General features: G+C 34.2%; 1 protein-coding gene across 2 annotated transcripts in view; it reads left to right on the top strand.

Moving 5' to 3' along the window:
- Positions 1-17877, top strand: part of RASA1 (RAS p21 protein activator 1) — a 289596-nt gene that overhangs the window by 227920 nt on the left and 43799 nt on the right. For both annotated transcript variants that reach the window (XM_074208475.1, XM_074208477.1), the window contains 3 exons: positions 829-899; positions 5632-5749; positions 7874-7905. In XM_074208475.1, the coding sequence (XP_074064576.1) occupies positions 829-899; positions 5632-5749; positions 7874-7905 (221 nt within the window). The remainder of the gene's footprint in view (positions 1-828; positions 900-5631; positions 5750-7873; positions 7906-17877) is intronic.

Raw genomic sequence — 17877 nt, 5'->3', positions numbered from 1 at the left:
AAATAGAAAGAGGAAAGAATCTAGCCTAGAACAGTTATGCACAGGAGTTTTGTACTGTTGTTGACACTGTTTTAGAAAATTAAGGAAATGATTTCACCATATCTGAAAGGAGAAGACAACAAACATGGGAGGTGAATATTAGACCTTATTAATACTCTAAAGAAAAGAAGATGGTTAATAATTATATTTTTTTTAGTAAGAATAATCTATATGTACATTAGGATCATTCTTTGTGAAACAATGAGAAAGGAACAGGCAGATTTTTAAAAGAAATATCTTATAACAAGCCACATCTTTTTAGCCACAAATTTATTGAAAGCTAGAGAGAAGACAAGATTGTACTGCTTGAGTATAAAATATTTAGTTCAGCAGAATAAAAGAACACTATCAAGCTTCCCTCAAGGAGTCTCCTATGCATTTGTCAAAAACAAGATGTCCTTAATAAGAGAATAATATCAGATATAATCATGTTCATCCATTTTAAGGAAAACATGAAACAAGTCATCATATTCTTGTCAAAGATGTTTATCACTTGCTATAAGACAGGTTTTTTCCCATGTTATAATAATACTTTTTTATGGCATCTTCAACACCTCCTCCTCCATAATTAATTCCTCATTAGTAATGTATTTCAGCCTGCTCATGTTCATCATGAATAGCCTTTACATTGCCCTCTTTTATATTAAGAAAAAAAATTAAAGAACTCAATAATTTGATTAATACTGTAAAGATAGTTTTAATGGAATTTGATCCTTTTTTTTGTGGAAGTGGCACTTCAGTTTCAGAAAAGTTATTCATTTTAAAAAATTCCTTGTTTTACCATTTCAGCCAGTTGAAGACAGAAGGCGTGTACGAGCAATTCTTCCTTATACAAAAGTACCAGACACAGATGAAATAAGGTATTTTTTTCATGTTTGATCTCATAACTAGATTTAGTATGGTGAGCATTATTTTGAAATCTGGAGGATGAAGGTCTTTCATGTTTAGACTAGAAAGATTTTAAGGCTTTGGTGGAAGCTTTAGAATTTAGAATAGTAACCAATGTAGACTATCTCAACATAGACTTCTTTGCATTGAGAGACCTGAGATAATAAAAAGAAAGATATTCTGGCTTTAATTTTATTTATTCCATCACAGGTCTTATTTCATTTTGATCCATGTATCCAGTTGGTTAGTCCCAACCCTGCATCTAGATGTTCATTTCCTTAAAGTTGTTCAATTTAAGATACTGTATTAGTTATTGTATTTTAATTTTTTAAAATTTATTTAAGGCAATGGGGTTAAGTGTCTTACCCAAGGTCACACAGCTAGTTAATTATTAAATGTCTGAGGCTGGATTTGAACTCAGGTCCTCTTGACTCTGGGCCAGTGCCTATCTTCTATGCCACCCAGCTGCCCCTGTATCAGTTATTTTAAGCATAGAGAGGCAGTATGGCATAAAGGATAGAAAGCCATTCTTACATCCAGGAAATCTGGGCAAATTATTTAAAGACTGTTCTGCATTACTGGAGGGAGTCTCCTCATCTACTTTGCCAGGTACTTTGTCAGTGACATCACAAGTCTATTTCTGAGTTAATGAATAGTCCCCTGCGTTTGAAGAAATCCAGAACAGAACATGTATTTTAGACAAAGAAGACTGCTTTTTGATTGAGACCTTCTTTACCACCAAATTGCCTTGATTCTCAGTTAGCCTTAACATTTTAATTTTTTTGTCTATCAGTATTTTTTTTTGGCTGATAAAATGATAATGATTAGGCAGACAACTCTTGAGATCATAGATAGGTTGATGGAAGGGACCTCAGGCTTTAACCTCCTCATTTTATAGATGAGTGACTAAGACTGAGGAAGGCTGAGCTACTCACCTAAAGTCATAAGAATAAGCTTCAGAGAGTGAATTTGAACTAGTTTGTCCGATTCTAGACCCACTTGTCTTTCTTGATTATTGCATTATTATTAGGAAGCCTAAGGCCTTGAGATGATTTAGAATGATTTGTTACAGGAAGTTGTTCTGAAATGTAAAAATGCCCCCTAAAAATAGTTGGAGACTTGTAGCAGCAATTTTGTTTTCTTAACAAGAAATGGAAAAGGTTCACTTTTCATAGATGGTACTCAGAGACACTTATTGATGGCCTAGTAACTAGGGCAGCTAGGTGGCACGGTGGATAGAACACCAATCCTGGAGATGGAGGATCTGAATTTAAATTCAAACTCAGATACTTGATACTTTCCTAGCTGTATGTCCTCAGGCAAATCACATTAACCCCATTGCCTCACAAAAACAAACCAAAAAAGAATAGAATATAGGGAAAAGATTTGAGCATAAAAAATATAAGATAGCAATGTAAAAAGATTTGGACCTATATTCAAAAAATTCAATCTGGAAGATAGAGACCTAAGAAGAAAAAGTACTTTATACTTGTCTTATAAGCATATGTCAGTTTGAGCATGGTGTCCCTATGAAACCCTTGATTAAGTAAAAGAAAATTTATTTAATTTTTATTTAATGAGGTCTTAACCTCCTTTGTTGGGGGAAATACAAATAAAAAATGAGGAAGATATTGTTATTTCCATTTGTCTTGTGGCTATCTTAATTAAACAGTTAGGCATATGCTTAAATGCCAGTCATGTGCAGAACCATGTATCCTAAAGGCTTTGTGGTATAGTTGAATGAAGACTGAATTTAGAATTTGGAGATCTGGCTCTGAATCTCTACTTTTCCACTTAACAGTTTTATGACAAGTCATTTACTCTCTTTGATCCCAAGTTTTCTTATCTTTAAAATGAAAATTGTAACATTCCACACAGTTTGTTGTCTTGTCCTGAAGGTCAGAGAATACACACACACACACACACACACACACACACACACACACACACACACACTGCATTTAAAGTGTATGCAACATAGTTATATAAAGATTTACTATTAAAGGAGACAAAGTATTTGAAGTGCTTTGTAAGTCATGGTACAGTAGAAGGAGCACTCACCTCTAAAGTTATTGAAACTTCTGTGACTTTCCTGAGCCCTACTTTTTCTCAGCTGTAAAATGAGATTTGGTTAGGGTAACCTCTAAGATTCTTTTTTAGGTTTTGATCTATAATCCTAGTATGTAAAAACCATCTATTTTGTCAAAATAAATTGCTTAACTATGAAGTGATTTCTGAACTTACTTAGATTATTTTAAAAATGAAATTATTCATTTGTTATTGAGTTCCAGTAGTCAGATCTTTTCTTAGGTATTTCTTTAGACTAACCACAATTAGTTAATCCCATCTTTCATATAATGGTTAGTTAAAAGAATTTTTTTAGTTCTTTGATATTTATAGTCTAACTTAAAGGAATTATCACCTGTTTGTATGGAATTCATTTTTAGAATAATGTTCTTTATAAAGCCTGTAGGTAGGTATCACAATAACCTAGTATTTTAATGATTTCACAAAGACTCAATGGCTATTTTAATTTTTTTGACTCACTGGTTTTGGATGAAATGTATTATTGCAGTATAAGATAATGTATACATAATTCTTAGAAATACTGATAAAATAAAGCCTTGAACACTTTTAAGGAAATTTTTGTCAATTCAGGTACATTGTATCAAGTCTTTAATGTGTAATATTATAAAGATCCTTAGGGAAAATAAAGGCATCAGTCCCCCATTCTGCTGACAGTCATAAAGGCTAGACATCTTTGGGATAATAAAAAGTTTCTGCTTTTACAGAATCAAGGAATCCTAAAATTTGAGAATCAGAAGAGCGTCCAATCTATAAATAAAGGTATCCTCTCTGTATGACAAGCTCAGCAACCTAGAGGTGTTAAAATACATGGCCCACTACATTTTCAAGTACAGTCCAAACCAAATTAAAATGTAATTGGGTAATAGTTTGAAAAACAAATAAAAATTCAATAAAATAGATAATTTCAAAAACTAAGTCAATATGTAACCCATAGGGATCCTCATTTATGGATTAGTGGCTCTCATTTTTATTTGAGTTTGACACCTCTGTTGGAAGAACCCCAAGGAGGCACTTCTCAAAAAAACCCCAAAAATAAACCAACAAACAAAACCTGGTTCACTTGTGCTTACAAATTTTTTTTTAGTTCAGAAAGGCACAAGGAGATAGGAGAAGCAGACAAGGGTGTGAGAGACAGACAAACATATTAGGACATTTTCGTTTGGAAGGATTCAGGTTGAAAGAGAATGTTATTGAAATCTATAAAATCATGAAGGGTTATGAAACGATTAAAAAAAAACAACTAACTCATAATTCCTAACTAGTTGGTATTTCTAAAAGTGTAAGTTGATAAGGAGAAATTCGTGTTTTACACATAACTAATAATTAATCATCTCTAAGGATTATTTGTCCTCAAGTTTTAGAAATGGTAAAGATTTGGCTCAACTTCCTAAATTTTAGAGTTGAAGAAGCCTAGAGACTATAGAGTAACTTTTCTAGGTCACAAAGCTAATATAGAAACAACATCCACAGACCTCAAATTCAGATAATTTCACTATTTATATCTATTTTTAAAGGAAAAGAGAATATTTGGAGCATATTCTCAAAGATGTTAGAAAGAGCAAAATGTCTTCTTGTAACATTGTTGCCATCCCTGGTTTGTATGAAATTAATGTTTTTAATTAGAAAATATTTAATGTGCTCAGCCCTGTTAAAATAATAGTTCTTATTTAAAATAACTAACTTTAACCTTTTAAAATGTTTTGTTAAACCTTTTTTTTACATTCTTCTTGTATTCTAGTAAACACTAGCCAGTAGAAACCCACCCTTTAAAAATAATTTTATTCATCTTTTTAAACATATTCATTTTCAAATAGATCTTCCTTCTCCTGGCTCAGAAAGCCAACCCTTTTATAAAGGGAAAAAAAAGAATTTAGCAAGACTAAACTAAGTCTGCAAAATATATGTAGATTGTTCTACATGCATACTCTGCCAAAGAGGGAGAGGAAGAATGTTTTCTCATTTCTTTAGGTCTAAGCTTGATCATTTAATTTATTTAAGAGGTTTTTCTTTCCATTTATATTGTTGTAGTGATTGTGCCTTGTGTTTTCCAGGTTCCGTTTGCTTCATTTCACATCAGTTTACTTTTTTTACTCAAGTACTTCTACATTGTTATTCATAATTTCTTATGACACCTTAAAATTACATTATATTATGTGCAATAATTTGAATGGTCATTCTCTATTCATTCCTTTAAGTAAACATTTACTTTGTTTCCAAAATCTTCTCTTGTGACTGACAAGCAAAACAGAGTGACATCAGTCATCTGAGGAAGCATATGATGCCCTCTATATAATTTCTCTATTTCTCTACCAAAAAGAGATACACAGACATGCACATACACATACACCCCCCCCCCCAACACACACACAGAGGTGATTTATGTTAGTCTTGTGGCTATCTGAATTAACAGGTTAGCGTTATACTTAATGGCTTAATGCTTACATTTTCTGAATTAGTCATTGTTTTGATCCTAATTCATGTGATTTGTTATTTTATCATAGCACACATCTTTTCTTTATATATTTCCTCCTAATCTATTGATTTATGTTATGGTAAATTTCCATTCAATTTTTTTTACTGTGATTTATTTAATAGCATCACTATTTTTATCCTTAGCTTCCTAAAGGGAGATATGTTCATTGTTCATAATGAATTAGATGATGGATGGATGTGGGTTACAAATCTAAGAACGGATGAGCAAGGCCTTATTGTTGAAGATCTGGTAGAAGAAGTGGTAAGTAGTATTCTTTTAATTTATAAATAGTTTCAGGTAATTCATTAAAAAGACTTGGGAAACTGGAATTGCTTATGGGACTCTAGTTGAGATGATTAATTGCTATTTAATGAAAAAGTTTGGTTTCTATATTTGTTTTACTTAAGAGTGCAGAAATTTTTTTAACTAATAATCATGTTATGAAGGTTATTGCTTAAGGAATCAAATAATAGAATGTGGATTTTTGAAACTTCTATTTGGATCTAAAGACTAACACCAGTATACACTCTGTGTATTTTGTATGTATGTATGTATGTATGTGTGTGTGTGTGTGTGTGTGTGTGTATAAAAATATAAACTTTTTTTAAACCAGTCTTTCTATAATTGAATATTGAAATACTACTTCAAATTTCTCTCATAACTTTGAAATAGTTGCATATAACATTGCTTCAGCTTTAGATTTCTTTCCTTGGTATTTTGCATGTTTTTCTGTTTCCTGATTATTGAAATTTTATCATTTTAAATTTCTCCCTCATTTGCATACTACATGGCACTGTTGCTTTTTTTGTTCATATGACAATTAGGTATAAGCCTGGGAAATGTCTTATCCCAGTATTGAAAATTATGGCTTTAAATCTATATTTGTAAATGTATAAATATAATGGAAAGAACATCTGAATCTAAGTCACCCTTACTATTAACTGTGTAACTTTCAAATCTCAGTGAGAATTAAAGTCACTTATCCTCTTTGGGCTTCCTTGTCTATATTTCAGGTGAGATCATCTTAAGTTTTCTTGCTAGCTCCAAAATTCTACATGTACATTCAATGGAAAAAAAATTTATTACTAAATTATACTAAATTACTAAAATATATTAATCAAACCAAGTTTTCAGAATACATACATCCATTCATGGTAACTTCTAATAAGATAGTATGACACTTCAAAATTTTTCTCTGCCAAGAAATATGAAATTTTACCAAACTATGCCATGGATCTGGTTATGTGCTAGATCCTACTTTCTGAGAATACCTGCAAAACATGAGATCATATAAGACATTTTTATCTTTTGCCTAGTTGTTGAATGTGGTTGAAGGGGAAACCTTTTTTGTTTTGTTTCTGAGTTCAAAGAATAAAAGCATTTTGGGGTGCTAGTAAAGATCTGAATCTCTCACTTCATTATAAAATGGTTAATATAAATGGCTTTGAATTACCTATACTTATAACAAAAAGAACTTTTAAAAGTTGAAAGTCCTTTGCTAAGTCTTCTGAAAAAGTTATGTTTCTTCTGTCTGGCATAAAGAATTGTAAAATGTGCTGCAAATTGTTGTGTACTGTATTTGTTAAACAGAAAAACAAACAAAATACTTTTTTTAACCCTTGTTATGTTTTTTTCCTTCATATTCTTAACTAAATGAGTAAAAAAATCAGAAGATAAGGAATTAAGAAATAATTACTTATATAGCCCAAGTAGCACTGTTTATGTAATTAGAATTTGTTTCATTTAGAGTATTACTGCAAGCCTGCTAACACATTCATAGAAGAGAGATGGTAAAATTTTCTTTTTTTTTCACTATTTTATTTTTCCTTAATTATAAGTGAAAAATTTTAATATTCATTTTTAAAATGTTGAGTTTCAAATTCCCCTCTCTCCTTAATCCCTTATTAGGAATGCAAACATTTTTAAATTGGTTATACCTGAAATAAGGTTATACTTTATTCATGCAAGAACATTTCTATATGTCATTTTTTACTATAAGAAAATATTGAACCCCCCCCCAAAGACCCCAAGAAAAATAAAATTAAAATAATCCACACACTTTGATTTGTATTTGGATTCCCATCAGTTCCTTCTTTGAGCATGGATAGCATTTTTCATCTCAAGTCTTTCAGAGTTGTCTTGGATCAATGTAATGCTAAAGTTTTCTAGAAAGAATCACATAAAGGCAAATGTACCTCTCTCCTGATAAGAGGTGTGGATTGTTTTATTTTTTTTTTAAACTTTGTGTGTGTGTGTGTGTGTGTGTGTGTGTGTGTGTGTGTTGTTTTAATATGAATATCTGATGTTAGAAAAACTTCAAAATAGTTTAGTTTATGTTTAATGTTATATGAATTGTAAAATATTAATGTCTATCTTTTTAACCAGGGTCGTGAAGAAGATCCACATGAAGGAAAAATGTAAGTTAATGTCCCTTATTTTCAGTCACCAAATCATAAGATTGTTCCATTTTAAAATTTTTAATAATTTGAATGACTATGCTAAAATAGTCTACATTTATTTTCTTCTAAATTTATTTCTCAGATCTTTGAAAATTTTCAATAGCTTTGTTATCTGTGGGAAAATGTTCATATTTTTTCCTTGACCAAATCCTTTTCTTCATGCCTTTTCTGACCATGGACAAGTCACTTAAACCCAGTTGCCTCACAAAACCAAACAAAACAAAGCAACCTTTTTCCTGAAAGTGGGGGTGATAATGAATTCCATCTATTTTACATATGGAAAATGTAATTTTTTTTTTTCCCATAGATCTTCTATGCTTTTTTCTTTCTGCAGTTCTTCTTACAAAGTTGTTTTCATAGGTCACGTCTTTCCCTTTCAGCACTTCTTTTTGTTTCAGTGAAACACACTCTTTCTATATATGACTTTTGCCATAAGCAGATGTAATTCAAAGTTTGACCTCTCTATTGTTTATTTTTCTGTAATGCATTCATACATTTGAAACAGGAAAACAATGAACTGTTAAATAATTCTGCCTTAAGCCTGCCTAGATTTCTCCTTCTGTGGCAAGCATGTGAGCTATATTTTGACCATACCTCACTTATTATTCATTACAGTGATTAATGTTTGCATCACCTGATTTAGAGGAGCTCTTAGCAGATTCATGTGAAACATCCCTGTCTACAGGATAAAATATAAATAACTCGTTTGGCTTGTTGTTCAAGAACATCTATAGTCTAGTCCTGTCTATTACATCTTTAAAAATTTATTGTTGCCATACTGACAGAGTGTTTGAGGTGATCTATAGAATCAGTGTCAGGGAAACCAGCATAAGAGAGTGGGTGAATTTTCGACAGTTCCATATTTAGAGAAGGCAAGAAAGATAAAAATTCTTGGCTGTTAGGAAGTAATTATTCACCTTAAAAGCATTGTTTTGGTGGAGTTCTAGATAAGAAAGTTACCTTCCCTGAAGGTTGTTAGTTGTTAGTGGGTGGTAGAATGGAGTCATTTAAAGTGACTAGTAGTATTACCAACTTCTGGAGATTCACTTTGGCACAAATGAGTGTACTAAAAACTGATGACTGAAGCATTTCTTTCTCTGCTGCTGATTAATGGCAAGAAAAGAGGAAGGTTCATATTGTTTGTGAATCAGATAGTTAAACTTAGATAAGACAAGTCTCTTGTTTAAGAGAAGATTATTTTATGAAAATAGTTTTACCGTAACAGCAACATGGGAGTGATGATCAACCTTAATGGACTTACTTATATCAACAGGATAACAATCAGGCAAAATTTTGGGGTGTCTGTGATGGAGGATGCTGTCTGTATCCTGAGAAAGAATTGTGGAGTTTGAACAAAGACCAAAGGACTATCACTTTCAATTAAAAAAAAATGTTGACTTATGTAATTCTGCTATGTCTCATACTATATGTTTCTTCCTTAAGGATAGGCCTTCTCTCTCATCACATTCAACTTAGATCAATCTATACTATGGGAATGATATAAAGACCAGCAAATTGCTTTCTGTGGGGGGGTAGGGGGAGGGAAGTGAGATTGGGGTAAAATTGTGAAACTCAAAATAAATAAAAACCTTTCGAAAATTAAAAAAAAGAAAATAGTTTGAAGAGAAATCTTGTTCAAATAAAAGATGCCATCATTTAGAAGAAAATAAGTGAGGGTGTATTTCACAACCATGACAAGGGAGAGAATCCTATCTAAATAAAAGATAGATACATTTGCCAAAAATAAAAATTAAAAATAGATTTTAAAAAGATTTAGATTTCTTGACCATATTTTAAAATAGAAAATGGGATGAGAGTGCAGCACAAATCTAATGAAAGGGCACATAGGAAATTTCCTGAGTATATCTGCCAAGCTAGGTACCATAGGCACTATTGATTTTCTATGCGAATAGTTATTTCTTCAGCATAGATTTCTACAGAATTTATAAAGAGAACAAGAGAGATTTCAAGAAAGAAGTCAGAAATAAAAAGTATATATCCCAAAGTGTTTATACACAAATGTATAAAGTCTAGATTAAATGAAAGGTAAATTAGGACTTTTAACACAAGAAAACAAATTGATCTGATAGGATTATTACCAGTGTGGGATAAGCAAGACCTTGTTATTAGAATTTCTCTGAAACGCTGTTTTATTCCAGGCACTGGGAAAGGGAGATGAGTATGGGATAAGATAATGATGTATTTTAAGAAGACATTCATGTAAGGAATTCTAGTGATTGAGGTAGGAGAATTTGAGGAGTTGTGTAAAATGATTGGCTGAAGATAAGCAAAGTCAGAAACAGATATTACCTTGTCAGTAAATTCTACTACGCACCACTTGGACAGAAAAAGACATGGATAAGGGATTTGGAGAACAGCTCCCATAATAACAGGAAATTATTAATAGCAGTAACAGTAGTAGTAACAGATTTTATTTATGTGATCATATCCCCTTATGTAATGAATAATTTCTTGATTTGTCTTAATAATAATAACTTCATTCTTTCTTGGAGGAAGGATAAAAACATTTTATTTTATTTTTTATTTTTAATTTTCTTTAGTTTATTTACACATTACTAAAATATTCTTGTTTAAGAGTAAATATGGGGGTGCTAGGTGTCGCAGTGGATAGAGTACTGGCTCTGGAGTCAAAAGTTCTTGAGTTCAAATCTGGCCTCAGACACCTAATACCTAGCTGTGTGGCCTTGGGCAAGCCACTTAACCCCATTGCCTTGCAAAAAACCTAAAAAAAAAAAGTAAATATATTAACCCCTCCCCCACAAAAATATAAAACCTCATGAGAAATAAAAGAAAGAGGAAAAAAATGTGTTTCAGTCTGTGTTCTGATACCATCAGCTCTGTCTTGGGTGGATCACACATTCTTTATCATAAGTACATCATAGAAATTACTTCCATATTTTTCTATAGTTGCTGTTGCTGATTGTAATTTCCTCCATCCATTCCTTCTCACTACCATCTATTATATTTTCTTTCTCCTTTCACTCTGTCCCTCTTCAAAACTGTGCTGTGGGGGTAGCCAAGTGGCACAGTGGACAGAGCACCTGCCCTAGGGCCAAGAGGCCCCCAAGCCTACGTCCCACCCCAGAGACTCAGCAACCACCCTGTCTGATGGTCCTGGACAGGCCACCCAGTCCCACCACCTTGCAAAAATTAAAAAGAAAAAAGAAAATGTGTACATCTGACTATCCTCTCCTCTATCATCCACATCCCTCCTCCCCCTCCCCCGTCCCGCTACTCTCCTTTTTCTTCTAGATGCCTAAACCCTATTGAGTGTGTATGCTGTTACCTCTGAGCCATTTCCAATGAAAATGCAGCTCCCTCATTCCCCCTTGCCTTCTCCCTTCTATACCATTGCAAAAGCTAAATGAAATATCTTTTATATGAAATACCTTAACCTATTCTGCCAATCCTTTCTCTTATTTCCAGTATATTCCTTTCACCCATTGATTCCATTTTTATCATAAATTATATCTTCAAATTCAACTCTCCTTTGCCTCATCTGTAAAACTTCCTTCTATCTGTTATATTACATGAGAAGATTTATATGAATATTATCAGTTTCATCTTTCCATGCAGGGATACACGCAGTTCATCATCAGTAAATCCCTCATAATTTACCCTTCTTGTCCCTCTCTCTATGCTTCACTTGAGTCCTGTGCTTGAAGATCAAACTTTTGTTCAGCTCTGGTCGTTTCAATAGGGACATTTGAAATTCCCCTGTTTCATGAAAGTCTACTTTTTCCCCTGGAAGAGGATGTTCAGTTTTGCTGGGTAGTTGATTCTCTGGGTAGTTGATTCTCGGTTGCATTCCAAGCTCTTTTGCCTTCTGGAATATTATATTCCAAGCCCTATGAGCCCTTAATGTGGATGCTGCTAAGTTCTGGGTAATCCTGACTGCAGCCCCATGATATTTGAATTTTGTCCTGGCTGTTTTTTTCCTATTTTCTCTTTGACTTGGGAGTTCTAAAACTTGACTATAATATTCCTGGGGGGGGGGGTTGGGTTTTTTGCATTTCTTTTAGGAGGAGATCAGTGGATTCTCTCAATTTCTATTTTACCTTTTGATTCTAAGATTTCAGGGCAGTTTTCCTCTAGAAATTCTTTAAAAATGAGGTCAAGGCTCTTTTCCTAATCATGACTTTCAGGTAGCCCAATAATTTTTAAATTATCTTTTCTAGATCTGTTTTTTTCCAGATTTGTTGTTTTTTTTCCAATGAGATATTTCACATTTTCTTCTAGTTTTTTTTCATTCTTTTGGTGTTGAATTGTCTTGGATTCTTGCAAAGTCATCAGCTTCCTTTAGCTCCATTCTACATCTGAAGGATTTGTTTTCCTCAGAGAGCTTTCTTATCTCCTTTTCCATCTGGCCAATTCTGCTTTTTAAAGCATTCTTTTATTCAATAACTTTTTGAACTGTTTTACCCATTTGACCTAAGCTGGTTTTTAACATGTTATTTTCTTCAGCATTATTTCTTTGTATCTCCTTGACTAAGCTGCTGACTTGGTTTTCATGTTTTTCCAGAATCTCTCTCATTTCTTTTCCCAACTTTTCTTTTATTTCCCTTACTTGATTTTCAAAGTTTTTTTTTTTTTTGAGCTCTGTCATAACCTGAGACAAAATTCTTTATTTCTTGGAGTCTTTAGCTGCAGAAGCTTGGACCTTCTCATCTTTAGTATTTTGATCCTCCATGGAACCAAAGTAATTGTCTTTGGTCAGGTTCCCCTTTCCCCCGCCCCTGTTTACTCATTTCTCTAGCCTGTGCCTGGTTTTGGGGTGCTTCCTGAACTTTTGAGCATTATTAGAACACCTCTGCAAGGACCTCAGTATATGAGGCTCTGACTGTTCTCCTGGCCTCTTGAATGACCACTAACTCACCCCCTCTGTCCCAGGGCTTGCTGTTGGGTCCCTGCTCTATGGGTGGCCCAGACTGCGATCAGGGTCAGAATGTGTTTAAATCTCCAGAGTACTGTCCGGGGACAGAGGACAAACCTTGGCAGTCTCCTTCCACTCCCTTACCTTCTGTGAGCTGAGCACTTCTGCTCCTGCTGGGTGGCTCCATGGGCCTGCTTCTGTTCCCTGGGAGCCAGACTGGTCTGAGCTTTGTGCTTACTCTGGCAGAGGTCTCCCTGCTGATTTTCCAAGTTGCACTTGGTGCTCCCTGGGTGCAGGTCAGGAAATTGCTTCTGCTGCCAGGAAGCTGAAGCCTGAAGATCCTTCCCTCCAGTGCACTGCTTCCCCTTCCAACCCTGTGGAACAGAGCCTTCCCTCTATTTTCCAGGTTACCTTGGGCTGGAGAATTGCCACACTGAATCTCTCTGTGGGTTCTGTCTCTTGAAAATTTAGTTAGTCATTTTAAGGTTTTTGAAATATTTTAGAGAGAGTGCCTAAGAGAGGCTGTACTTCTGCTGCTATCTTAGCTCTGTCCCTGCCACCATCTTGGATCTGCCCCATGAAGAATAATTTCATTCTTTTAAAAGATTATTTTCATCTGTCAAAGGATAGGAATGGTAACTGTTATTCTAGATTTGATTCTCACCAAGATGGGAGTTGTTGACGAAATTCAAAAGGTGAGAACCTTGAAAGGGAAGTGATCACTTTACTTTAGAATCTTTGAGAGGAAAATTCAGCATAGCCTAAAATGCAATGAAAGCTCCTGGCAGGCAGTTAATAGAATTCAAAGAAAAGATAGCTAAGATTCCATGAACTCCGGCCCAATGCTTAGGACAGGAAAAAGATTTTCTATTTGTTTTTGTTTTTAAAAGCTATATTGTTTAAAAAAATTTTAAGTCATTTTAGCCAAAAGAAGATATGTAAATGGAACAAAAGGACCACTACTTAGAATGAATAATGGCAAGATAGTAGACTAAGGAAAGATGCTCTTCAGCCTGTTTCTTCTCATTTGTTTATTGGGGTGGGGGAATAATCAAAGGAAACTGATACCAGATAAATGTGGAGATTGTAAGGTAGTGCTAATTTCCCTCGATGAAATTTTAGTGGTTTGGTACAGGATGGTTCAGGATATGGTTCTGAGAACTAGGAAATTGGATTGCTAAGCCTCTGTCATTAATCTTTGGTTGAGAAACTTGCTAATAAGGGAGGTCTTTTAGTTATAGGATGAGAGATATAGTGGATCATAAAAATGATACCTACCTCTTTCCTCACCAGCAGCTCCCCTACCATTCTTTCCTTCCCCCCCCCACCAAATGAGAGAGTTCATTCATATAGTGTTTATTTAGTTCATATAGTGATTCATTTTGGTCTTTCACATCTAGAATGTTGTGTTTAGTTCTGGATCCCCCATTTTTGGAAGTAGAATGTACAAGGTTCTTTCAGAAGCCTAGCTGGGATGGTCAGAAACCTTAAGCTAGTGCCATAGGAGAATTGGGTGAGTTACCTGGAGAGGTTCAACTTAGGGGAATAGGAAACTTAGGACAGTAAACAGTAACTTTTAAGTATTTAAAGGATTGTCATATGGTAGAGGAATTTAATAAACTTATTCTGCTCCCTGCAGGAGAGACCCAGGAGTGATGAGTGGAGTTTTTGTAGGCAAGTTTAGACTTGACAAAAGGGGGGAAACATTTCTGATAGAGTTAACTGAGAGTGGAGTGGTTGAGTTCTCCCTTACTTAGAAATAAGTTTTGGAACAATATCTGAATGATCACTTTGTTTTATATTGTTTTAGAGAATATTTTTCTTGTACAAGGTGAACTTATATTTTTTTGGGTGATTTTTTCTTTTTAAAATAGGAATACTGAGTTTTCCCTATAGGAAGAATTTAAATGGCATAAATTGGTGGACATAATTGATAGAGCAGAGTTCACAAAGATGATGGTAGCAGTTTCAGTTATATTTGGAAAGAAGGGATGGCCACTTTTTTTGTTTGCTAAGAGTGAGTAGGGATAAGTTAGTGTTAGGTCTTAAAGAGAGATTTGTGATATCCAGTGTGGAACTTGTGCTAGAGGAATAAAAACATTAGTGAAAATTTAGTTGATATCAGAAAAAATAATTTTGACTCGAAAAACATGGTACCATGATTTTCTCTAGCACTTGACAGCATGGAAGGAAGAATGGAGTATGCAAATAGGATGAATTACTCAGAATTAGAGAATTGGACTGTCACACAGTCCAGAATGTACAGGTATTCAAGGGTTGTGAAGAGGGCATTGTTAAAGTGATCTTACCCAAGAATCTGCCTTGTTTTCTACTGTTTTTGGACTTGGAGGGAAAAAAAGCTTAACAACTTCCTACCTTTGCTATTTTTTGGTGATTTCTTACAAAAAGCAGTGATTTATTTCATACTGTTTTCACCAACTTTTTGCCCTAGGATTCATGGACACATGTTTAGTATCGTTAGTGTCTTCTCGGGTTCCTAATAGTCTCCCTTTTTTTCACCTTTTAAATATATGTTTAGCAACAGTTCATTTCACTCTGGTCACTACACCTTTTTCTATATGCTTTTGATAACTACTGCCAAAGATTTATTCAAGCAATTCTCAAAAGTTTCAAATTATTTATTCATGAGGCCTCTACAAATGTAACCTAGAGTTTGAAGATAAAATCATCTTAATGTTCTCTGCTGGCTACTTTGAAACATGAAATATCTAGCATCAAAAAAGATTTAAGTTTATAAAGTAAGTATAATTATCTTAAAATTTTATTCTGTGCTCTAGGAGTCATATGCCTGGTCGCTTTTATGGTGTGATTACTGTGCAAGGATCACATCTCTTTAATTGCTTTCATTATATTATTTAGTTCTTCCTTGTTTCTTGTGAATTCATTATAGCTTTTTGATTTATCCTTGTGTTGCATCTTTCTGAGCTCCTAAAGCTGTTCTGTTACCAAAAAAAGCTTCATTTTCTAAAATTTCTTGTGTATATTAATCTATTTTAATCTCTTAAATTTGATGTACACTATGATACCTTAAATCTTAGCTCTCTGATTTCTTTAGTTTTCCTATTCCTGCATTGATTTCTTCTTAGTCCTAGCTTTTTACCCCTACATACTGCCTTCTCTGTCATTATAGTTGAAATTTTTTTGCTCTGACTTCTTCAGAGATTTCAATCTATTGTACCAGTAAGAGTCAGTTGGATGATATGGCATCTCTAAGAGCTGTCATCTTAAGCTGAAAAAAATAAAGTCAATTTTCCAAATGAGGGAGATAGTAGTTGTACTATTATACTCTTTAATACCTTATCTGGAGTATTTACTGAATTCACTTCTGGGTACACAAATTTAGGAATGAACAATAGACAATGAAAGCATGACCTTGATAATGAAATAACTGGGGAGAATGCTATGTGAGTATGTATTGAATTGATCAGTAGACATACTGTGTTGCAGGCACTATGCTTAGTGCTAGTGGTACTAAGAAAAAATTTAAAAATAATTAATAAAAAGATTCTGCTTTTAGGAAGCTTAAGTGGTATTTATAAGATACATGCAGAGTTGCTATAAGGTGCCTGTAGAGGCAAAGCAACTAGCAACTAGGATGACCTAGAAGGCTGCATGTAAAAGGTAACAATTTGAGTTGCGTCTTGAAGAATGTCAGGGATTTTAAGAAGTGGAATGGAGGAGCAAAGAATATCTCTTGTCACAACCTTCTTCCCCCATCCCCAACATAGTGCCTTGAAGTCTGTTGAAGCTAGGCAATGTGATATATTTTCTTCCCTCCTCTCAACCTCCTCAGTATAGTAGTACTAAAGCCCTCCATTGCTATTAGAAATGCACGTACTCCATCTGTATTTTTCTTTACTTCATTTTTTTGAACTCCTGCCAGCCCTATTTCCAGACCTTAATACTCAACTGAAATTGCTTCCACAAAGTTGCCAATGTTCTCTTAGTCGCATTAGTCTAATGGCATTTTTCTCAGTCTAACCTTTGTAGCTTTTGACACTTATCAACCTTTCTTTCTGAATACTGTCTTTGCTTACATCACAATAACTCCTGGTTCAGCTTTCTCCCTGATTTCTTAGAGTTCGTTGTTTCATCATCATCTGTATCCTATCATTTAAGCCAGGTTTCTACCAGCAATCTTTCTTGATCATCTTCTCTGTATCTGCTCCTTTGTTTTCTGTTGTTTTCTGATTCCTGTATGTACATATCTAACTCTGATGTTTCACAACACATCACCTTTGTCTACAGGTGTGACATAAAAATCTTTCTGACACAGCATGTTTAAAACAGTTCATTGTTTCACATTTTCTCCACTGCTATTTGTTCTTACACCAAACTGACCCATTTCTCAAGAGCATCATTATCTTTCTGGCCACCCATGTTTAGAATCTCAGCATCACCATTGATTCCTTATTAATTCTTCTCAGTTTTACTCTAGAGTATAAACTAGTTGCAGATCATATTCAACTTTTAAAGCATCTAGCTTTTCTCTACTCATGCCTACTACCCTATTCCAGGCCCTCATCATTTTTCACTTGAACTATTGCAGCAACTTTGTTTAATTAAAAGTTTTTCCTTCATCTTCCTCATAGCTGCCGTCATGGTTGTAAAGCAGCAGCTAGGTGGCCTAATGACTGGCCTGGAGACAGAAGGACCTGAGTTTAAATCTAACCTTAGACTCTTGTCATTTACTAACTGTGTGACCCTGAGCAAGTCACTTAACCCTAATTACCTCACATCCAGAGCCATCTCCAATTGTCTGGGGTCATTTCTGGCCACTGGCCAGATGACTCTGAAGGAGAAAAGTGAGGCATAGCACTCAAATTCAATTCACATGCATGTCATGACTTCCCCTCCCTGATGTCATGGTCTTCTTTGTAAAGGACAAACAAACAACAAAACAAAAGTCAAATGATAATCACTCCCCCAATCAAGAGAATTTTGTGGTTAAAAAGGGAGGGAAAGGACAGAAAACAAAATAACCTTATTAACTCTGGTAGGAAATAAAAATTTCT

This window comes from Macrotis lagotis, chromosome X, assembly GCF_037893015.1.
Source record: "Macrotis lagotis isolate mMagLag1 chromosome X, bilby.v1.9.chrom.fasta, whole genome shotgun sequence".
In the NCBI taxonomy this organism is placed as follows: Eukaryota; Metazoa; Chordata; class Mammalia; order Peramelemorphia; family Peramelidae; genus Macrotis; species Macrotis lagotis.
This window is presented reverse-complemented; position numbering and strand designations above follow the sequence as displayed.